Genomic DNA, 22,710 nt, shown 5'->3' with positions numbered 1-22,710 from the left:
AAAACTTAGGATCATGTTGGAAAAAAACCAGCAGGACATACGACAATGTGTGGCAGTGCAACACCCAGCAGGAGGGCTGCAGTCCAGGGCTCCTGCCAACACTCCTGTCTTCCATCAGAATACCGGAAGAAGTTAGGCACTGAAGAATGCCGATTCTTTTCCTCGCATTTAGCTTTCCCCCCAAATGACTCAACATCCCATGGCTTGTGGACCCTCTGAACATGCTCAGGCCTAATTCTCAGCAGCTGGCAAATGCAAGTATGTAAATGTAGCTACGAAAACATCAGAAAGGCAACAAATTAAGGTGCAGGTTTTCTCAGTTAGCAGCTTAAGCAGTGTTTGAGGGAGGTAGATAAAACAGTTTACTAGATTAAATTGCAAGCAGCTACAACATGATTCAACAAGTCAGTTATTAAGCCAGAATTTTATTCTTAACATTGCAGATCTTCGCTCCATACATACAAGCTCTTTAATTAAGAAAATAGCTCGGAGCTACCGATTTTATTATACGCGTTAGCATGAAATGTAGAACTGTTACCAAGCATGAGTAAACTATCTGAGGCTGTGTTCTTACTCTGAGGAAAAAATGAAACATTAGTGCCCTCAAGAGGCAGCTGACAGATTGCAAGAGAGAAGGAAATGAAAAAATTAGGTAGCCCTGGAAAACAGGCTCCAATCAACAAGCCGGAATGCCTGGATCTCTTTATATAATTATAAAGTCCAATTCTACTGTAGGAACCAGCAAAAAAATGACAGATGAACTGCATTCTAAGAAATTATGCTTTTTGTTTTAAAGCAGTGCAGTTTGGGGGCTTTGCACGGATTTTCTTTTTGCTAATATGACTCTCCGCCATCTTTCTTTCTGAAGTTCAACTGAAGTGTACACTTATTCTACAACTGACCATGCTTCTTTAAATGACATTTCCATTCTTGTTGTCCCTCTCACCCTTAAACTCATCATCCATGAACAGAATGGCTCCTTCTGTCCATCAAAAGTTTAGGATTCGGCAGAAGTATCCCGGTGGCTGAAAGGGAGGGGTAGACAAGTTGTTCATATTCTCCCACCCCCCTGAAGCCCCCAGACCACCTCCCATTCTGTTCTGAAGGGCCTTCCAAACCACTGGAATGGTTTTGGGAAAGTTCAAGGGGGAATTCAGAGAAGTTACTTTAAATAGACTTCTGGTGTGGTATTCAATTAAATTTTACCAAGACTGGACCCATTGAACTTAGTCACGTTCATTAATTTCACTGGAACTTCTCTAAGTAAAACTTAGTCGAATACCACTCTTTCAGGCTGAAACTTCTTAATGTAGGTACTAAAAGGTCATTAAAAAAATAAATCACAAAACCCTGATTTGGTGACCAGAATGAAGTCTTAAAGTTTGAATCATTGTTTCATTTCCGGCTGGTCCCCTAGAGTCTAGATCAGGCTGGGGAATCCCCAAGTCATTGGACTGCAACTCCCATCTTTCCTGACCACTGGCAATGCTGTTGGGCCACAGTTTTCCCACCTATGGTTTAAACAGAAGCCTTAACTTTGGCCTGGGAAAGACTGGAGTTCAAGATCCACTTCTGTAAGGGCCACACGGTTTCTTACATGCTTAGTTTTCAATCTGTAGAAGAAGATTGTTTTGGAGTCCCATTTTTGGCCCAGCCAAGTACAACTTTAAGAGGGATCAATTCTTGGTGCAGCTTTTGGGCCACTTTTTTTAAAAAAACGCATTTAGCACAAGTGTAGAACTTAAGTCATGTGTAGCAGAGGGCGAAATGAGTCTTCTCTCAGAAAAAATGGCATATTCACTTGAAATAACAAAATGAAACACGGGTGTAGTCTTTATCTTGAAGCGCTTCACATATAAGTCAGTGCTGAAGCTCACACTTCTTCGCATTTGTGTGGAAGATACTGTGAAGCAGAAAGTTCTAAGAACCCTACCTAAGGTTTAAAGAGGTAGTCTAGACATAGGCTCCTGTGAGCTAAGTAAGATATTGCTTGAAGTTCTCATTGGAGAAACACTTAAAATGATAGATTCATTGTAGCCACAACTTTCTCCATTCACTTCTCTTATTTATCTGAAGAGCACTGTTCAAAATTCAATTTCTGTGTGTGCTTCCATTAAGAGTCTCCTTTTTGGCATCCCTGCTCTCAGCTTAAGCTAGCAATGGCATTTAAATGAAAACCTTTGAGATAGATTTTTAAAGTAAAGCAACCACTTCCACATCAGTGCATCTGATAATTCACAGCACTTTTGCTGGGCAAAAAAAAAAAAAGCCATTTACAAGATGGCAGGATTTAAGATTTCAGCAAATTTATGGAAACAAAATAAGGGCTACAGTCGACATTTTTAAATCTCAAGATTTACAGAATCACTATATATACACATCAGGGTGGAGGACCTGATGCTGTTCAGACGTGGTTGGAATGCAGCTGCCTTCAGCATGACCAATGGTCAAGAATGCTGGAAGTTGCAGTCCGAAATCTGACATATATCAATAGCGATCTTGCATATATGTCAGGTATTCTAAGCATATATCTTGGTAGGGTAGGAAAAACAACAACAATTAACACACAAATATATAGTTCTAAGCAGTTCTGTTTTTATTAGATCAATACTAATAGCTAATTCATCAGGGTTTACATTTTTCAGAGACTGCTCGGCATGCAAGGTTTGTATATGCAAACGGAGTCCTACTGCTACAAGGATTTTCGCATTTCCAGGCTAGAAGCCTAACACCCAACTCTCACCTTGGCGCCAAATCAAAATGTTCTAAACAGTTGATTGGGAAGGTAACCAAGGTGCAAGAAAGATGTCTGTGCCTCCTTTTCAAGGGATGCCAACTCTTGTACTGTAGGTGCCAAAATATCCACATGGCCTTTATAGGATCCACCTGTCAAAAGAACCAAAGTCTAAATTACACTTGTCCTGCCTACTTACGGTTGAGCTACAAGAGCTGAGAATATTGATTATTCCCACCATACTTATTTGTTAAAAAAAGACCCTTTGCCCCCTGATGGATGTAATCTAGAGAACTGATTTAGGATTGTGTGGTGGTCAGCAATGTTTCTGAAATAGTAAACCCACATGCTGCTATCAAATCACATTAGGAGATCTGAAGTTTCAAAACAAGCTTGCTGCCCCACTGGGTGTGCAGAATTCTGGGTGCACAGAATAAAAATCCACAGAAAATGGGGGGGGGGGGGGGAAGAAAGAATAGATTCCAACTGACCAGAAAACCCAGTTCCCTATTCCAAAATGCAGCAAGATTTCTATTCAATAATACTTCACTTACCTCCCGCAGCTCTCCTTTTCCCATAGGTGACTTTACCATCGAAATCATCTACTGGGACTTTTATATCTGGCTCAACCTGCGAAATGGTGCAGTTCAGATGCTCTTCTACCTCGCCCAGCAGCTAAGGGAAGAAAACACAAAGATGGTTCTTGATTCTTCATGGCAGCAAACGCACATGGGAAGTCCACTAATGATCCAATGTTAGCCTCTAAAACCAATGCTACTGAAATGTAATTCCATTAAGAAACCTGGCCATATGATTAAGATGGTTGGGTGAGGCACACCATTTTACTCATGCGAAGCATGATCCGGTCAAGAAGCTAAGAATGTAAGCTCTGCTGAAATCAATGGGCGATATCCAATGTCTTCCGGGTATACGGCGGTATATAAATTCAATAAATAATAATAATAATAATGCTGCGCGAGGGAAATTCTGCCCACTCCCTCTGCAGCAGAATGGGGTGAGGGGTGGAGGAGAGACTGCAGTGGGAAGGAGAAGACTCGCTGTGTGACACAATTGGATGCTACCCAATGGGAATAAAAACTTAAGGTGGACTGGCAGACTAAACTATTAAGACTATGCAGAGATGGTGAGAATGACTGGGAAATTCAGAAACCAGGAGGATCAAAACTTCAGTAAAGAATGGGAGAAATTCATACAATATCTTACAGACCACTGTAAACATTTGAACTCTTTAGCATGTCTTAAATAACTCTTGTAGCGTTACACAGACTTTAGATATGACGGAGAACTGAACAATTAGGAGGACTTATAGTACGCAGTTGAAAAGGTTAACTAAAGAACCCATGGAGGGGAGGAGGGAAATCCAGAGATTCGAAAGAATCTTGTGTTTTTTTATTTTATTATTATTTGTGATTTTGAGTGTGAATAAATTTGTAAAACCAAATAAAAATAATAATTAAAAAATTCAAACTTAAGCAAGATCATCCCCAGCTTTTAGGAGTTAAGGATGGCACACTCAAATAGAAACATAGTCTTAACACAACCTTCTGCCACTGCATGCAATATTAAAGGCTAGCAAAAGTTGTACACTGGTGTTAGTACTAGCATTTAAAACCTTAAAACAGCTTGGAGAGCCTAGTATTCCAATGGCCGGAGTTTAAAGATCTACCATGAACCCAAGTTGGCCTGATTTTAGAAATGCAAAGGAAGAAAGAAGGGCTTTTAGCGGTACTAGTGAAAAAAGTTACCTGCATCTCATTGTACCAAATGGTGCAACCACCCTCATCCTTCAGGCGAGTGTTATAGCAACCTTTTCCTCGACTGGGGCATGAGTGATACCAAACCTAGGTAAGAAGTTTGAACAACATATTAGGAATCAAAACCCATGAGCGTTTAAGCATTATTAAGGAACCCCCCTTAAAACATCCAATAAAATTGTAGCAGTATCAAAATTTCTGACTTGACTTTGAGTTAAGTACTATGGAAAGTCTAAATTCTTAATGGCTATGCGGACTGTTCTTTGTGATTTTATCAGCCACTGTGGGCCAACTTTGGATCTGAAAGGTTAGATATAAAATTAAGACAGTAAAAAGGCGAAAAGATCTTATCTGCTGTTTATTCCCTCTATATATTCCCTATTTCCCTCTCAGGAAAGTAGAACTTACCTTTTCTTTTTCTGTTGCCACAAGAGAAATAGCCAGACCCATCCTGAAACACACATACATTTTAGTTAATAGACTCAAGTATAAAAGGAACAAAATGGGATAAGAAAGGTTTGAAAGCATACCGTTCAGCTCTTCCAACTCTGCCAATCCGATGAACGTAGTTCTGTTTTTCATCTGGAAGTGTGACGTTGATAACTGATCAAGGAGAAAGAGTAGACGCTGAGTTGTTAAAAAAACCCCGTTTGTACACAATTTATTTAGGTGAAATGATAAATTAAGGAAAACTCCATACATTTCCCATATTACGTTTTTCTATTACCTACCCCATCTGTTTGGCTTTTCCCTTATATGTGTAATGTAACCCAGGAAGGGCTAAGAGCATCAGACAGCGAATTCATCTACATCTATGTTGACTGGAAGCAGCTCCCCAGGACTTCAGAAAAGTTTTCTCCAGCTCTATCTAGAGATCCTGTGATTAAACCTAGTACCTTTTTCAGGAAAAACAGGTTCTCTATCATTGAAATACAGCCCTTCTTCCAAGTTAAGCACTTTTAAGTTTTGCTGATTTTAACGTGAGAGAATCAGCCTATGCCCAACTCTCCCACTGAATTCTATGGGATTTATGAATGTTTACCTGAAAATGGGTTTGAGCCCATTTTTTTTTAATGACATCAAAGAGAGAGGAATAAATGGGTGTTCAGATTTGCCATCAACAAATAGCTACTTTCTAGTGAGAGTTTTCAGTACTTACCATAAGGAACACCAGAGATATCAATTCCTCTAGCGGCAACGTCAGTGCAGATCAAGAATCTGACATCTCCTTTCTAAACAGAGAAGTTTGTTAAAGAGCCATGTATTTTCATTCACATATAACTATTTCAGTTTAAAGGCAAGGCATCACCTACAACTAAAAGACACATTCAAATGAAAGACATGGGGTCGGAGAAAAAGGTGCCTGTCTACGCACGAATTTAGTGCTTCTATGAATGGAAGGGCCTTTGACCAAATGGAATTGTTAACAGGGCAGCTGGTTTGTTTGTTGGATGGATGGATGGATGGATGGATGGGTTGGTTGGTCTCTCTCTCTCTCTCTCTCTCTCTCTCTCTCTCTCTCACACACACACACACACACCACTTCCAATCCAATTCCCGAGTGTCCCCTTGCCCTCTGGAGATTTCTTTGGGGGGTTGGGGAGCAGGGAGATGGCGAACTAGTGAAAAGAAGTAAAAATTGCATCCTGGACAGTACCAGGACCACCCTTTCCCTGTGTAGAGTTCTGCTCATGGAATCATAGAATATAAACCACTCTCCCCAAACCACACTACTGACAACACTGTCCTTATCTTTTTGTACCTGGAATCCTAATGTTTAGCCTACTGCAGAAGCTGCCACCGGACTATGACCAGATATGGGAGCAATATGGGCCCCCGTGGGTTTGCAGTTCCTGAACAGAAGTTATGGTGACTGCTCAGACCAACCACAGTAGTCTTGGTAGGTAATACACAGATGCTTCAGGCTCACTGCTTAGGATTCAGTGGGGCTTCACTGTCTGCACTGATTGTAAAGTATACTAGTATTATTGAGTGAATGTGTCAGTGCATATGGGTTTTGAATGAAGGCCAAAACTTTGCTGCAGTTTTACCAAAAGGGAAAGAGGAAATGAAAAATAGGGTATAAAATCTTAGGTAACAGCTCAGCCACATGTAATACTAGGAACAATTTGAACAGTAATCTATTTGTTATCTCCTCTTGCTTTATCTTTACATCTCCTGTCTCTGGTTTTGGCTCCCTCTTTTCTTTAAGGATCTCCAGAACTAATTATGCAAGATTATTGATTTTTGGTTTTCCCAATAATGATGATTGATTCGTATCATTTGCTGTCTGTTTTTCCTCTCTTTTCATTAGCTCTGAAGCTAAACGAACTAAGAATGAATGAACCATGCATTATTGAGATTTTTGTATTTTCCCAATTACGATGACTGTATTCTTTATACTGCTGTATAAAATAAATAAATAATGATGTAAGGTTACATGTAATTGCTAGACCTGTTCACCCTTTACTAGCTGATTACTTCCTTTTTACCAAATGAACTGAAATAGATTGGCATATTAAATAACCCTTAAATATAGAAGCCATTTTAAAAGACTGAATAATAATAATAATGACTGAAAGAAGTTCAAGTTACAATTTAATAGGAAGAAACACAACTACTATTTGTGCTTTGAAGGATATCTTTCCTTTCTTTTCCCTAATAAAAAGCTGTATCTCATAGCCTCACCATTTAAAATCCTCCCTTGAATAAACAATGCTTTACTGGGTTAGCCTATTCAACAGCACAGCTCTGACCATTACCTTAAAGCGCTCCAAATTCTGTTTTCTTTCATGAGGCTTTCTGTCACCATGCAGGCAGACACAGGAGAACTGATGTCCTTTCCTATCTGGACCTTAAAACCAAACAAAAGAAGTATATTAGGACTCTCATTGCTAGTTATGAAGAAGTATGAAAGAGAGCTTTATCCTAAAGCAAACGTGATGTGGCACCAGATTTAAAACAGACAGCTTGTCCTGGGGGAAAGATGGAATTTCTTTCTTTGTTTTAGTCTTACAAAAAAATCTTTATACAACCTTTGTATTAGATGGCAGTTTTCATGATGGTTTGCATGACACACTAAGCCAAACTTGGCAGCATAAAGGATCAGAAAGGCAGCGCATCTGCAAGTCAAAGTTTGGCACACTGTGTTGTATGAAGTGGGCAATATGAAATAAAATAGAAAAACAGAAAATAGAAAACCGAACAAATTTATAAATATGCTGACCAAACTAAGCGGCCATCCAATTCTAATTGCAGACTTCCTCCACTGCCATGCAAATTAACAGAGGAGAGTAACCACATATGAAGATTTTCTGGGCAAGTTAGTTTAATTAAGGAAAACTTAAAAAAAGTATCTCCAGGGTAATTCATTGCTGTGAGGGATGTTTTTTTAGAGGGCTGTAACTGAGCTATACCACCACCTCTAGTTCTTTGAGAAGGCGTTACATGAACATAGCAGAAGCAGGAGGAAATCTAACCATTATGGAAAATATCCAGGATGAAAAACTACCATTTGGAATCAATCAATCAAACCTGGAGGAAAGATCTGCAAACTGGTATCACCTTGCAAATAGACAAAATGAAGACTAAGAGGCATGAAATTACTACCTCCTCCTTGCTGCATGAAGTATTGCTCCATGTTATCACAATCTATCTTGGTCCTGCAGAAGATTATTGCTTGATCCATCTTGTGTTCCTTAATGGCCCGGACAGTGTATTCTCCTTTTAAAATCTTAATCGCTTCTGACCACATTTCTAAGGAAGAAGATAAATTATTCCTACACAGCGTATTAAGCATGCATACACTGAAAAATGACAGTTTATTCTGACACCATGTACAACATTGAATTGAGGCAACTCATCCTTCTAGAATGATAGCCATAGATTTCAACTATGTTCTAAAACTTAACTAAGAAATGCTAGTTAAAAGGTATTAACATTTTCCGTTGGGGGTGCCTTGTGAGATTTTTTTTTATTATTTTACTATACAAATATTCAGCCCCCTGCCTTGGTTAACTGTAACAAGATCTTAGTACTGAAATAAAGTGATGTTGCTTTATTGATTCATGCAGCTTATCCTTTACTGAAGAACTTTGCTAAAGCCATTGGCTTCTACAAATACAAAAGCATCAAAGTTGGAAGGAACCCTGATGATCATCTAGTCCAACCCCCTGCAAAGCAGGAATATGCAGCTTTCCCTTATGGGGATCGAACCTGCAACCTTGGTGTTATCAGCATCACACTCTAACTGAGCTATGTGTGTACCAAATGATTGGTTACCTGCAGAGTTAGTACCAGGTCTTGTATTGTCCTTTGCATGCACCTCATCAGTCTGAAAAGTAAAATTAGAAATGTTAAAAGTGACAAAAGGCATTCAGAGCTAATGCAAAAGAATGCAGGGCTGCAACAAAGCACACAGTCATTTATATTTCATTGTTTAGTAATCCTTTAAAAATAGTTATCTGCAGCCACATGGCTTTGTAGCCCAATCTTAAGGCTGAGATTGAAAAGATGCAGCCAAACACAGGCATCCAGGTCTCAGAGCTGTTCACAACAAAAAAACACAAAACACATAATAAAAACAAGAGCAACCCAGTAATCCCCTCCAACACATTTTATTTGAGGAATGGATGTCAATCAGCCACAGGGAGATCTGGATGTGAGAGGAGTCCACACCAAACCTCCCAACCTCAGTAAGGAACTAGGACATTATTACAGTAAAATAAAAAGGTTGCAAGGCCCACCACACATCCTACAATATGTCCAACGAGTTTTGAGTTCCTGAACTACATTTCAAGCTGAAACAGGCATTTCACAACAATGTTCTTAACATTCATAATCTGAGTTATGGAATCCCATTTCTTTTGTCCTTTATTCGACAATTCCAACTTAAATGTTTGTGTACATTTTGAAACTATAATCCGGAATTTTAAAAAATTCTGTCTATTCCAATATATTTTGTACTACTTACCCTGATGTGATTTTTACCAATCTTTTCCCAGTATTTGTCATTTTTGGGATTTACAGGGACAACAACATGGTGCACTGTATCTGGGACAGAATCCTCTCCTTTCAAATCTACCCAAGTGGGGAAGTGCATGATCTTTTCAGATAATTTCTTCACATCAAACGAATGCAGAGTTGCAGAACACACAATAACCTAGAAACAACAACAAACAAGCAGAGTTGAAAAGGGTAAAGACCTTTACTGTTGCTTGTACATGTCACAAGCCCCTCTGCAATTACCGTTCTTGACTTCTGTCAATCTGTAAAATTTACAAAATAAACCTCTTTTAGTCAAGACAAGTGCTGGCAGAAGCATCAGCTGCTCAGCCACTTATATCTGGTGAACTGGGAGTGATGTATGGGAAATCTTCACATTAAGAACTGAGGCATTTGGCAGAATGCCTAGGCAAGTCATTGTAAGGTACATGGATGCTTAAGCACAACACTGGAACATTGATGTATTACGGTCCACTGAAATGCAGACAAATAAATGAGTAAATGCAAAATCTTGTTACTGCATACTGTGTGTGTAAAGTCTTCCATCCATAAAGGTTAGCCTTGTGGCGCCTGAGTAAGAGACAGAAAGAAAAGGAGAAAGAAGAAGCCAGCAAGGCTTCTCAACAATCCTCTTTTCCCCTGGAAGTATGGATCAATTTCTTGCTAGTGTTACTTCCCTTGCTTTCGCTTTTCATGCACTGCCAAACAGCAGGAACCTGAGGACACCATCAATTTGAGTAGACACTTGGAAGTGTTCTCAGTTTTTGTTTACCCCCACACTATTTTATTATAAAATATATTATTTCAGCTAGAGCAATAGAAACTAAATTGTGCAAGTTCCTAGTTCAGTGTGGCTCAGAAAACATTGTGCACAGTTTTTAAGTTTCCTTAGAGATGATGAAGCTTGAACGAACAACATTTGGTACATACAACAGCTATGCTAAGTTTTGGGGAAAGGTCAACTAGGAAACCTTAAAGCGAACCTCTTACCTGCAGCCTCTTCCCATCTGAAGTTATCTGAGGAATCTGAGAATGAATTCTGTTTATGAAATCGGAATACCCCTGGCTGAGAAGGCCATCCTGTAGAAAAAGAGTATTACACAGTCTCATTAAGGTATTTTACCCACGTGTTTTAAAGCTGAAGTAAAAGTATGTAGTAGATCCAACTATTCAACGAACAGTCCTCCTGACTAATTACAGGGGTTCGATAAACCCATCAACTCCTCTGGTTGGAATGGCTATGAAGGTATTTTGACAGATGGAAATGTGAACAGGGGCAGATGGAAGTAATCCGCGAACCAGTCGTAATTCTCTTATTTGTTCTGCACTCACTTTGAGAGTCAGTTACAGGTAGGCAGCCGTGTTGGTCTGCCGCAGTCGAAACAAAATAAAAAAAATTCCTTCCAGTAGCACCTGAAAGACCAACTAAGTTTGTTATTGGTATGAGCTTTCGTGTGAATGCACACTTCTTCAGATACCAAGAATTTGAAGAAGTGTGCATGCACACCAAGGTATCTGAAGAAGTGTGCATGCACACGAAAGCTCATACCAATAACAAACTTAGTTGGTCTTTAAGGTGCTACTGGAAGGAATTTTTTTATTTTGAGAGTCAGATTAGACGGGGCTCAGAAAACCAAAGGTAGCTGGAGGCATACTAGGCTATTTTGAGTCACAGGATCTTGCCAGGACATGCAGGGTCCCAACTTTCAAGTGCTTGTCTGCCCCCTTGCATTCACACTTAGACCAGAGTCCCAAGTATAAGCCACAGCACTAGCTGAGGGTTGGTATCCAGCTGATGTCTCTTCCCTTCTGTCAGGGAAGGAATTTTCAACAATTCCTCAACACTGCTGTTCCCAGGAAGGTCCAACAAGCCTCACATATTTTGGGGGGAGAAGGCTCCCAGAAAGAGGGGTAATTCATCAGTGCATGGGGTGTGTTGTATATAACTTTTTTAAATATGCTATTCAAAAAAGATGTTCTATACACTTACAGCCTCATCCGAATGTTAGAAAGATGCTGGAAAGAAGTTATATGACTTTAGCAGAAATATTATGAAGAATTAAGTATGAATAGATTGACATTGGATAAAGAGGTAAATTTAAGTCTAAAATTGTGTTAAGTTAAAACTATGGAACTAAATTTGTGAAAGAGGGAAAGGACTTGCTGGAATATTTAATTGAACTAGAATACAAAAAAGGAGGTGTGAGGAAGTCGAGGAAATAAGCAAATGAAAGATAAGGATATGAAAATATGTGGTTCTTTTCTATGTTTGTTTGTCCTTTTTTGGGTTTTGCTTTTTTTGTTGTTGTTAATGCTTTTCTTTTTCTTTTTGTACTGTTGATGTTTTGTATTTTTGAATTTATTTTTGTTTTTGAGGTTTTGTAATTGTTTATTGCTCTTTTTTGTTTCTTTTGTTTTGCTTCTGTTTTTCTGTAATGTTTAAACTTCAATAAATATTTTATAAAATATATATATATATATATATATATATACACTTACAGCCTCATCAAGAACTAGGAACCTAACTTGCGATAAAGTCAGTTTTCCGGTTGACACGAGATCGTCTAGTCTTCCAGGAGTTCCCACAACTATATCTACCTGTAAAATGTAAATAATGCAATAGTACACTGTGTCCATGCCAAAATAATATGAAAACACTAACATTTGGAACGTAGCCTAAGGAAGTATTTATCTTTCAAGCATTTTAGATTATGTCTGAAAGACACTGTGTACACACAGAAATTATTGCTTAGGTAAAACTTTAATGGTCTTTTTAAAGGTCTGTACAAATATTGCAAGAGAGGCATTAATGGTACATAGTGCTTTACAACTCTTTATCTCATTCATGATACTTAAAAAGCCACCATTAGCTAAACTACTGATTTCTCAACCAAAGGCTATATATTGCTCCTCATCTGCCTTCCAGACTCTTAACTGCTTTAATGCAATTTTATGTTGCTTTTATTTATTCCGAAAAATTATACACTGCTTTGCACCACACACAGTCACAAAGCACTTTCCACTTCAATAAACAACCCACCAGTTAAAATACCAAAACACAAGCTTTTGTGTTTCCATAGACATCGTGCAATGGAAAGGCAAGGGGGGGTCATACATTTTTTTTTAATAAAAAAAATACGCACTCACTACAGTTCATTTGTGCACCTTTTTTTTTAAAAAAAAAAGAGATAGATATGTTTGTAGATATAATGCAAACTAAGAGCAATTAAAACGTACCCCTTGCTCCAATATGGAAAGTTGTTCTCTTGCAGCAACTCCACCAATAATTAGGAGTTCCCTGAAAGCAACATACATTAGATTACATTTCGTGCTGTGAAATCATCTTATCCAACCAGAGTAAGAGCATGATTGTGTATGGAATCGTGGGGATTTCAGGCACCCTATGACTCCCCCAGTCCCAATTTCATTGTACCTTAATTTAGGATTATCCACGTATTTTTTGAATTGTTTCACGTTGTTCAGAGTTTGCTCTGCCAGTTCCCTGGAAGGTTCCACAATCAAGGCTTTGGGAGCATTCGGCTGATTCTTTGTTTGTGCTACTTGCGCACTTCCTGAAATAGGAAATGTTGAGAAAATTGCCTTAGTCCTGAGTTGACGACTGGACACACATTTTTTAGCTTTTAACTTTATGTGATATGACATTTTTCTTATGGCGGCTCCTACACCTGAGCATCCCCCAAGCGTACCTGCATGCTGGGATTTCACAGAGTTACCCTCGGGAGCCTTATCAAGAGCAACAAAGCCGTCTTTGGGTGGAAATTTAAAGTCTTCTTCGCCGAAGTTGAATTTCAATTCAGCGTTCTAAAAGAATACATAATACAGAAAAGCTTGCATAAAGATTGTCAATGGGAATTTATAGAAAAGTCACGTGATGTTTGCTGCAAGTTAGAGGTGAGGTGTTAAAACTAGCCCTTTAAGGAGAAGCGGTTCACCTGTTTAGAGCATCAGTAAGGCAGGTTTCATCTTTATACGCTGACAGCCTACTTGAAATAGAAAGGTATTTTTTGCCAGCACATTACTGAAGGCCCTGGATCCAAAAAAGCCGTGTCGCTAGTTCCATGGAAGCTTAGGACCTGAACTTTCCAGCAGCACCTTTCTCATTGTGCCTCATGGAACTTCTTGAAGTTCCATAAGCAGCAACGCTTGATAAAATGGAAGGAAGGTCCAGCATGATAGAAGCAGAGTATGCATCTTTTTTTAATCGGTTAGAATGAGTCTCGTGTGCTTTGGAAAAAGTCAGAAATTACCTTTAGGACACAGGCTGCAAAGAGTGCTTGGTTCTTTAAGTGCTGTGGGATTTCAAACGCAAGTCCAAGGTCCTTGCCTGGGGGGAAATAAAGCATTATGTTGACTGGTTTTTTATGAATTTAACTCATTACTTAAATGGGGGGGAGGGAAGTAGACCGCTTACCATTTTTGGAGAACATGATTTGCCCTTTATCAACATCTACATAACAGCCGATTGTGTCATGCATAGTGAATTCCTATCAAAATAAATAATGATAATAAAATTAAGGAGGTTGATTGAAAGTGGTATGTTTTACAGGAATATAAAGCATCAGCAGTTGTGTGGAGCACATTACTTATCACAATGGCTTAAATACTTTTGGCTTGGATACTGGAAAGTGCAGGAGTGCATTGGTAGGAGGAGATTTTCCTGCTTCTGGTCCCTCGGCCAGCCTCCTCCCTGCAAGTATATCCTGAAAAGAATGGCAGAGCCCAGAAGAGGTGAAGGCCATTGAAAATTGAGTAGAGGCACATTCTGTGAGCAGGAGCTCCCCTCTGCTCACTGAAGGTGCCTTTGCCCTATTTTCAGCAGTCCTCATTCTGCATCACCACAGCTCATTCCATTCAGGATGGTCCCCCAATTCTCAGGAGAAGTGTTTTCATTTGGGGTGTGTGTGCTCCTGGGTACGAGGGACAGGAAAGTCTCCTTCCGCCAACTCCTTTCTAACAGCACTTCACTGGATCCAAGCCTTTTGCAAAGAGGTATGGATCACACAAAAGTATTATACATAAATATTAAAAAATCAATAGAACAAATTTTATCTGTTATATTGTAATGAAGACAGAACTGCTACTGCCACTAAAGCTATTAGTTCCATCCTCAGGCATGCTTGTTTTAATTATTGTTGGCCACTGTATCATTTTAGAAGGTGGATATAAAGTGAAATAAAGTATCTCTAATTATCAATACTGAATTTTGTTGGAGGTGTAAAATAAACTTGCAGAATACCAGTGCCCGCCAGCTTCCAACCCACACCGTGGAGGAGGTTTAAAATGGATAACGCAACTTCTGAAGACCTCTAGATAGTTTGTGTAAATTAGTTGGGAATGATGGACTTTCAGGGGAAGCAAAACCATACACGACTATTTGGGCAACTGGTAGCCACCAGAAAAGTCTCACTGCTGCAGCTGACACTCAGTGGCTTCTCCAATGAAACAAACATGAGCATATGATGCCATAGCAAGGATTTCCATTTCAGCTTACCACTGCAAACACTCCAAATGCAACATTTCCACTGGAATGTCAGAACTGAATGCATACAACCAACCCAATTCAGGGTGTTGTCGCTAACAATTACAATGGGTAGGCTATTCTCATGACTACCACATGCCCTGTCCAAGTTAGTTAAAATCCAACAGTTATACTCCACAGAAAATTAATGCTCATTGAACCAAACATCACCATGCACATTTCTGTTAAAAGCATGTGTACTTTCCTCCCTTTGAGAGCTACATGAATTTAACCTACATTTATGTATTTCATTGTTGGTTCACTACAACATTTAATCATTCTATTCTTTGGTAAAATGGAAAAAGAAAAACATACCTCCCCATAACTATCAAACTGTTTGTTATGAGATTTCTTTCCAGTTCCACCATAGCCAAAGCCAAACTTGTCAGTACCTAACAACAACAACAACAAATCATAAAACAATATAAATTATTTCTTTAAATATTAGAATCAAACAGTTCTCCACTATCTCCTAACTATACTTTTGGAAGATAAGCAAAAAAAAAAATTAAATAATTTTTTTTAAGGGTTCATAGCACAGCAGCGATCATGCTATAATGCAGCAGACCATATACTTTTTGGATTGCTGTCACACTAGAAATTTGCTGTCCTCTTTAAAAAAAAAAACCCTTTGAGAAAAGGACAGCAAAAGTTCTTTAAACTGTGCACTACTGATGAGCATCACACTGAAACTGGGAGAGGTTTCTGAACCCTCCATGAAAGCAGCCTCTTTCCCCAGTAATATTCTGCACCTCTTCTGCTGGGAGAAGTGAGGAACAGATTCCTGGCGAAAGGGCAACAAGGCTGCCAGTCTCTCACCTGATCCAGTGCTACACAGTTGATTACTTGCAGAAGAGTGTGGATGAGGATGCACACCCACATTCTGCCACAACTAGTGATGCATAAGTACTACAAAGCAAAAAACTTGCCGTGAAGTGCTGAGAGACAAGAAAAGCCGCAATTCAGAGTAAGAACGACGAGCAGGCTTTGCTTACTCTGTTAGACCAGGTATTAAAATCTGACTGAAGTTGCTGTGATGTTGCCACAGTTATTACTGATCCCTGATCGGATGGTCACATAAGTAAAACAAAGGCTGAGAATGGTACTAAAGCAGCCACATATCAGATCTGCAAAAATGGCAGGCAATATTATTAAGGTAGTATGTCTGCATAGGAAAGCATATTCCGTGTCCCCTAAATATTTGAATGTCAAAATTTGGTGCAGCTCTGCAGATGATCAGTTTTAGATTATTTTATGGAATGAACATAACAATATTTTTTTTTAATGAAATCTTATGTCCTTTAGCCTGATTTCTAAGCTTGAGCAGAGAATCCCACAACCCAGCATTGTAGTTATTTCGTTGCAATAAGAAGGGATGCCCTTAATGAGCAAGAAGAATCAGTGGCTGCTAGCAGGTAACCTAGATTTCAGCATAGTTCCTTATGTAAATACTCACCCAAATCTAATGACGCTTGCATAGAGGACCACCCGACTCTGCATAAACCCTGGTCACGACAGGATACTTCATAATAATATTTCCCTAGAACATTTTAGAAACATTTACATGTAACTAATTTCAGCTTCACTAACTTTTCAATAAAGAAGAGACATATTTTACTAAATATTAAAAATAACTATTTTAACTGGCACAAACAAAAAGTTCTTTTATTCTCAAAATGAACTAGCCAACTGGGTTGCCTGTTTCCCTAAATCTGTAGTCAGTATTCTGAATGCAGACAAGAAAGTAAATGTTTACTTGGGGCATTCTTATTTCAAAAACAAACTTTACATATGCACACAAACACTGATGTAGTTTTTGGTACCTTTAGTCACGCCTTTTGTTGATCGGCATCCATGCCATTCCTTGATCTCCCTGCTTTGGCAGCACAGACCATCAGACCCAATAGCTGAACAACAGAAAGGACACATCTGAAAACCCCAAAGACCTCTTACAGTCGCAGATACAAAATACCAGCTTTATGTAAAGACAGCAAACTTTGCAAAAAATAGCTGTGTACAAACTCTCGTAAGAAAAACAACGAAGCTATGGATATGTGTAATTATGTCCTTGTGTTGACGAAGTCAAAGCATCATCTGACAAGAATCAAATACATCCTTCAAAGCTGTTCTATCAAATGTTTTGATTCCACTGAAAGTAGCTCAGAAGTTAAAACTGTAGCAAACAAGTTTAAAAACAGCAACTACTACTACAGTGGACGCTCGGGTTGCGAACGTGATCTGTGCGGGATGCACGTTTGCAACCCGCATCTGCGCACGCATGGCATGCGATTCGGCGCTTCTGCACATGCCAAAGCACAATTACCGCTTCTGCGCATGCACGACCGTCAAAACCCGGAAGTAGCCCGTTCTGGTACTTCCGGGTTTCAGCAGTCTGCAACCTGGAAAAACGCAACCTGAAGCGTCTGTAACCCAAGGTATGACTGTACACCCACTTTCAACCCCCCTCAAACAACTCACATGGTAACATTTTGTAGACATTAAGCAAATTACAACTCCAAAGACTTAACCTATCACCCTCTCATGATCTTTGAACAGTTTTAAAATCTGCAATGGCATCTTCATATCACATGAAGATCTCCTCTTTTTTGTGTAAGCGCTAAGACCTATAGGAATATGTACCCCATGTCCAATCTGCTATGCTTATACATACTGTTGGAATTCAAATAATAATAACAAACAATAGTTGAGTTTCTCTAGTGACATCAATGGGGAAAATTTAATTTGGTTATATGTGCTGTCATTCCTCTAAAGATCAGAAAGGCAAACAGAGGATTTTCGGATCATCTTACCCCAGACCCAAGCCATAGTGGTGAAACGTACCTAAATTTTGGGCTTGATTTTCAGCTAATTATTGTTTCATTGCTAGAAAAGTTACTATCAAACTTACCAAAAGCAGATCCTCTGTCATATGGATTCATTTGCCATTTGTTGAGCACTGTTGAGAAGAAGAAGAAAAAACAGCTATACCATACAGTACTATGAAGTACCACAAGTCTATTTGTTGAACAATTATAGCATGTTTGACAGGTGTCTTCATATAAAACATCCCTAGATTCAAACCACTGGGATTTACATACTACAGAGGTAGGTTGGCAGGAGCAGCGACTGAACAAATGATGTTTGTAAAATTCAACTTGCATCAGGTTTCAGGTATTGGGACAGTGAATGTTTTAGAAAAAGGCTTACCTCCTCCACCAGTTTTTATAGTGGTTTTCCCCTTTTTGCCTTCCTGTTGGTCCTTAAGAGTTTCATAAACAATCTGAATAACTGGGATGCTGAATGCCTGAAATATGAAGTTGCTTATTTAAATTATACAATCTGAACCAATTGTTTTCTTCTAGACTCTGGTTTCAAAGTGCTTATGATTAAACAAAGGAAAAACAAATGTTCAGTTTCTGAGTACTCTATGTCAACATGCTAACAAAACTTCAGGATCTATTGCTATTTAATGGAGTACTTTAAACTTAAGATAAAACTGTCCACAACCTGAATGTATACCCAAAAATTGTTTTATAGTTCAGAACGTAAATTTCACTTACACCAGTTTTTCCACTCCCAGTTTCTGCAGCCTGTGTAGAAATGAGATTTGATAAAAAAATTAAGATACAATGGTTACATGTACAGCAATTAAATCACAAGTTTAAACCCTTTGTGTTATTAAAATACTGGGAGAACTCTCTCCCATATTTATTGAATAATAAAATAATACTCAAACATACAGTCTGTTCTATGTGGGTATCAAGAGTAGCAGCTAAGGCATAATGTGTCACATACATACAGAATAAAGAGCAGTAATTTCAAAGGGGATTTGATTTTATGCACTGTCTTCTAGCAACCTTCCTTCTTCATGTGCTCATTACTTCTGAGTAAGCATGATTATCATAGTGCTGCACAAATAATGAGGGTCATAGGGAACAATATTATCTATAAGACAAAACAATACTATCTATAAGACAGACTGTGGCAATATTATTTTATTATAATTTATATACTGCTTGCAAGTCAGAACGGCTTCTGGGTTTACAAATATACATACCATAAGTACATCACCACCTCCTAAAATTAACGGGATGGACTCTGCTTGGATATCTGTAGGAAGTCTACAAGAAAAAGGTAAAGCCCAAGCTGTAACAATGTGGCATTTATCAGGGTGTTTATAAAAGAAAACTTGATTTGCACAGTGCTGCGATACAAGAATTCTGTCTGCAATACTAAAATCAGCTTTGTACAAGCGTTTTACAATCTGAATCAGATTTTTAGTGGGTGCTTGATTCAAACATCAGTTTTTCAGCAGAAGTTATTCACAGGTATTCACCACACAAGCACGGTAACTTCACTATCCCAAGTAATTTCCATTGAAACATGGCAAAATTTCCAGAAGCACCATTTGTGGTATTATTGATTACAACTCTGGAAGGCTACACATAAATGGGTGTGTGTGTGTCATACTTACAACCAGTCCATCTCTTCCACAGCTTGAGCAATTTCTGGCATCACACCCATCTCTGCAAGAAAATTAAACAAACAGAAGTGTTAGCAGTCCATGTTATGAGGGGGAAAACAGGTAGGAGAACCATGTATGCCACCTTGAGCTTCTTGAAGGAAAAGTCACACTATATAAATGCAATAACCAAAAGAAGAAGAAACATAGCAAATCCTAAGTATGTATACTGAAAAGAAAGGAGAATTATATGCAGTGAGACTTACTCTTATGTAAACATGCATAGAATCATAGAGTTGTAAGGCTTGTCTAGGCCAACCCCCTGCAATGTAGCAATGTCCACTAAAGCACTCATGACAGATGGTCACCCAACCTCTGCGTAAAAACCTCTAAGGCAGGAGAGTCCCCCACCTCTCATGGGTGTCTGTTCCACTGTCACGCAGCTCTTATAGGCAGAAAGATTCTGACTAAACACCAGGCAGAACTATTTCCTTGTAACTTGAATTCATTGCTTTGGGTCCTACCCTCTGCAGCAGGAGAAAACAAGCTTGCTCTGTCTTTCATGTGACAGCCTTTGAGATGTTCGACAATGGCTATCATATCTCCTCTTTTCCATGCTAAATATACCCAGCTCCCTCAACTGTTCCTCATAAGGCTTGGTGTCCAGACCCTTGATCCTCTTGGTCGCCCTCCTCTGCACACATTCCAGCTTGTCAACACCCTTCTTAAACTGTGGTGCCCAGAACTGGACACGGCACTCCAGGTGTGGTCTGGCCAAGGCAGAATCGAGCTGGACTATTACTTCCCTTTGACCTGGACACTAGACTGCTGTTGATGCAGCCTAGAATAGCCTTAGCTTTGTTTTGTTGCTGCATCACACTGTCGATGCGGTTTGCTTATTTTATTAAGTGTGCTTTAAAATTTGGGCTGAATCAGACTTGGCAGGGATGGTACTCTTTTGGACACAGTATTCCAGGTGTGGTCTGGCCAAGGCAGAATCGAGCAGCACTATTCCTTTCCTTCAACCTGGGCACTAGACTTCTGTTGATGCTGCCTAGAATAGCCTTAGCTTTTTCAGTGTTTTCATGCTGGCAGCATTAAGAGAAATTCAACAGTGTAAATAAGTGTTGATGGATGTAATAATGGAATACTGAACGGTATAGTTTTTGTAAAATATGCAGGGATTTATTATATGTAAAATGAACCATGGAATGAGAAGCAGGGAAGTCATTGATATCTTAAGGACATATAAACGGGTACTTTAAATTGTAAAATTCGAAACCAGCATGATCAAGTATTCCAAAAGGAGTGGAGTAAATTTATACGAAAGATTATTGTAAGCAATTAACGTCACTAGCAGGGTTGTCTGAAGACTTGTCATGAGAAATTTTCTATCTTTCTATTTTTATTTAAATTTTGAGCTAATTTGTAATGAGTGTAATTAGAACTGGAAAACGTTCAAAATGCAGTGATATAAAGGTTAATTTTGAAAGCCATGAGGCGGGAGGGAAGGAAGTTGATAGGCTCTAAAGAGCCAAAGCGGTAAAGTGGATAATGATGATGCCAATGTATAATATTAAATGGGAAATTAAAAAATTATATATTAAATTGTAAAATAGAAAATATAATAAAAATATAATATAGTCTTAGCTTTTATTTTATTTTGCTGCAGCATCACCACAGTTTTGCTCACGTCCAGCTTGCAGTGTCTACGAAGACCCCTGGATCCTTTCCACCCAGGTGTCCCCTTCCATTAGGGATCCAGCTGGATCCCAACCTTTCTGGGTCGAAAGAGGCCTGACTCTTACAGGAATGAAGGGGCTCCCCGGAATCCGGGGGGGGGGCTAGAGCTTTGGAGTCCAAGCGGAACCCAGAGGCAGGCAACTCGGGCCCCCCCAAGCTTCCGTTCTTCCTCCCGCCTCCCCATTCCCCCCAAGCTTCTCCACGTACCTGAGAAGGCCGCCATGTTCGCGTGTCTGCCAGCAACGCCTGGGCAGCGGCAAAGGGCAGGACGCGTCACTGGGCTCACGGCGCCTGCGCACTCCCCATCCCCGTGCCCACCGCTTTAGTCCTCCGGTCCGCAACGCCGGCCGCTCAGCCGAGGTTCCGCTCGAGGCAGCAGGCCCTGGAAGCTGCGCGTACAAACGCCTTCATTACAAAACCCGTTTACTGAGGAGCGAGCGCTGTTTGTTTTTAAGATGAAGGTGGCCAAAGCCGTTTTGCCTCCCTTGCTTCCTCGGTAACTGGCCTGTTCACCAGCGTGCTTTCTTTTGCTTCCCCTTGCAAGGAATCACAAGGAGGAAACTGGATGGCATTTGGAAGGAACCAATGCATCGCCCACTGGATGTGCCTTTTAGGGACTTATAAATGAAATGAATCCCAGGACAGATTCCACACATATGTGAAATTGGGGTTTTTTTACGTTTTGAAAAATACAATGGGTTTTGCATAGCTCCCTACTGTCATCTGGTGTCACGTTTGTATATTGCACTTTGCAACACATTTAAAATGTTTTGTTTGCAGCTGTGCAGCTGAGTCCCAGACTACTGGATGCTTGAGAATAATGCCTTAACAAGCCAATATTACACTTCTGTTGGCCTTTTCATGCCCAGAACCCATTTGGGAAAGAGAGCAAGGGTTGGCTGCGCAAGGCCAATTTCTGACCTGTCCAAACCACCAGTAACATAACTTGTAACTTGGATTCAAATTGTGGGAAAGGAGGTTTTCAAGCAGCTTGGATGGCCCTCTGACAGGGAGGTTTTCGCAGAGATTCCTGCATTGCAGGGGGTTGGACTTGATTATATCAATATATTGATCATATCAATTATATCATTCTATGAAAAACACCTTTCATAATCATATATTTGATAATATATATTGTAGATCAAATATGTGATTATATGTGTTTTGATGATACATTTTAAAAATATATCATTGCACTGTTTTAAGATTTTAAAAGTGTATAAATATATATATATATTATTATAGACTTAAATCTATATATGTATATAGATATGTGTGTATGTATGTGTGTGTGTGTGTATAAACTTAGCGGGATTCATTCACACATTATTTAATATGTTAATATATAATATATTGTATAACAATATAATACAATATAATATATTAAAAATAGTATATGTATATAAGCTCAGTGGGATTTATTCACACATAATCTATTAATATAGATGGTATT

At 39.2% G+C, this 22,710-nt stretch overlaps 1 protein-coding gene across 1 annotated transcript; it reads right to left on the bottom strand.

Annotated features, from left to right (window-relative positions):
* Positions 1-2,573: 2,573 nt before the first annotated feature.
* On the bottom strand, positions 2,574-21,562 carry DDX1 (DEAD-box helicase 1). The gene is made up of 26 exons (XM_081000363.1): positions 21,465-21,562; positions 19,527-19,578; positions 19,110-19,173; positions 18,613-18,642; positions 18,260-18,356; positions 17,961-18,008; positions 16,876-16,959; positions 16,509-16,592; positions 15,368-15,444; positions 13,946-14,018; positions 13,782-13,858; positions 13,221-13,335; positions 12,947-13,085; positions 12,751-12,811; positions 12,013-12,111; positions 10,504-10,593; positions 9,482-9,670; positions 8,791-8,842; positions 8,119-8,265; positions 7,272-7,363; positions 5,669-5,741; positions 5,040-5,112; positions 4,918-4,960; positions 4,501-4,596; positions 3,289-3,409; positions 2,574-2,886 (listed from the first exon to the last, which is right to left on the bottom strand). The coding sequence occupies exons 1-26, from the start codon at positions 21,478-21,480 to the stop codon at positions 2,756-2,758; spliced, it is 2,223 nt and encodes a 740-aa protein (XP_080856489.1). The 5' UTR covers positions 21,481-21,562; the 3' UTR covers positions 2,574-2,755.
* Between the last annotated feature and the right edge of the window lie 1,148 nt (positions 21,563-22,710).

Source organism: Podarcis pityusensis (genome assembly GCF_964106645.2).
Source record: "Podarcis pityusensis genome assembly, chromosome: 3".
NCBI classification, from domain to species: Eukaryota; Metazoa; Chordata; class Lepidosauria; order Squamata; family Lacertidae; genus Podarcis; species Podarcis pityusensis.
This window is presented reverse-complemented; position numbering and strand designations above follow the sequence as displayed.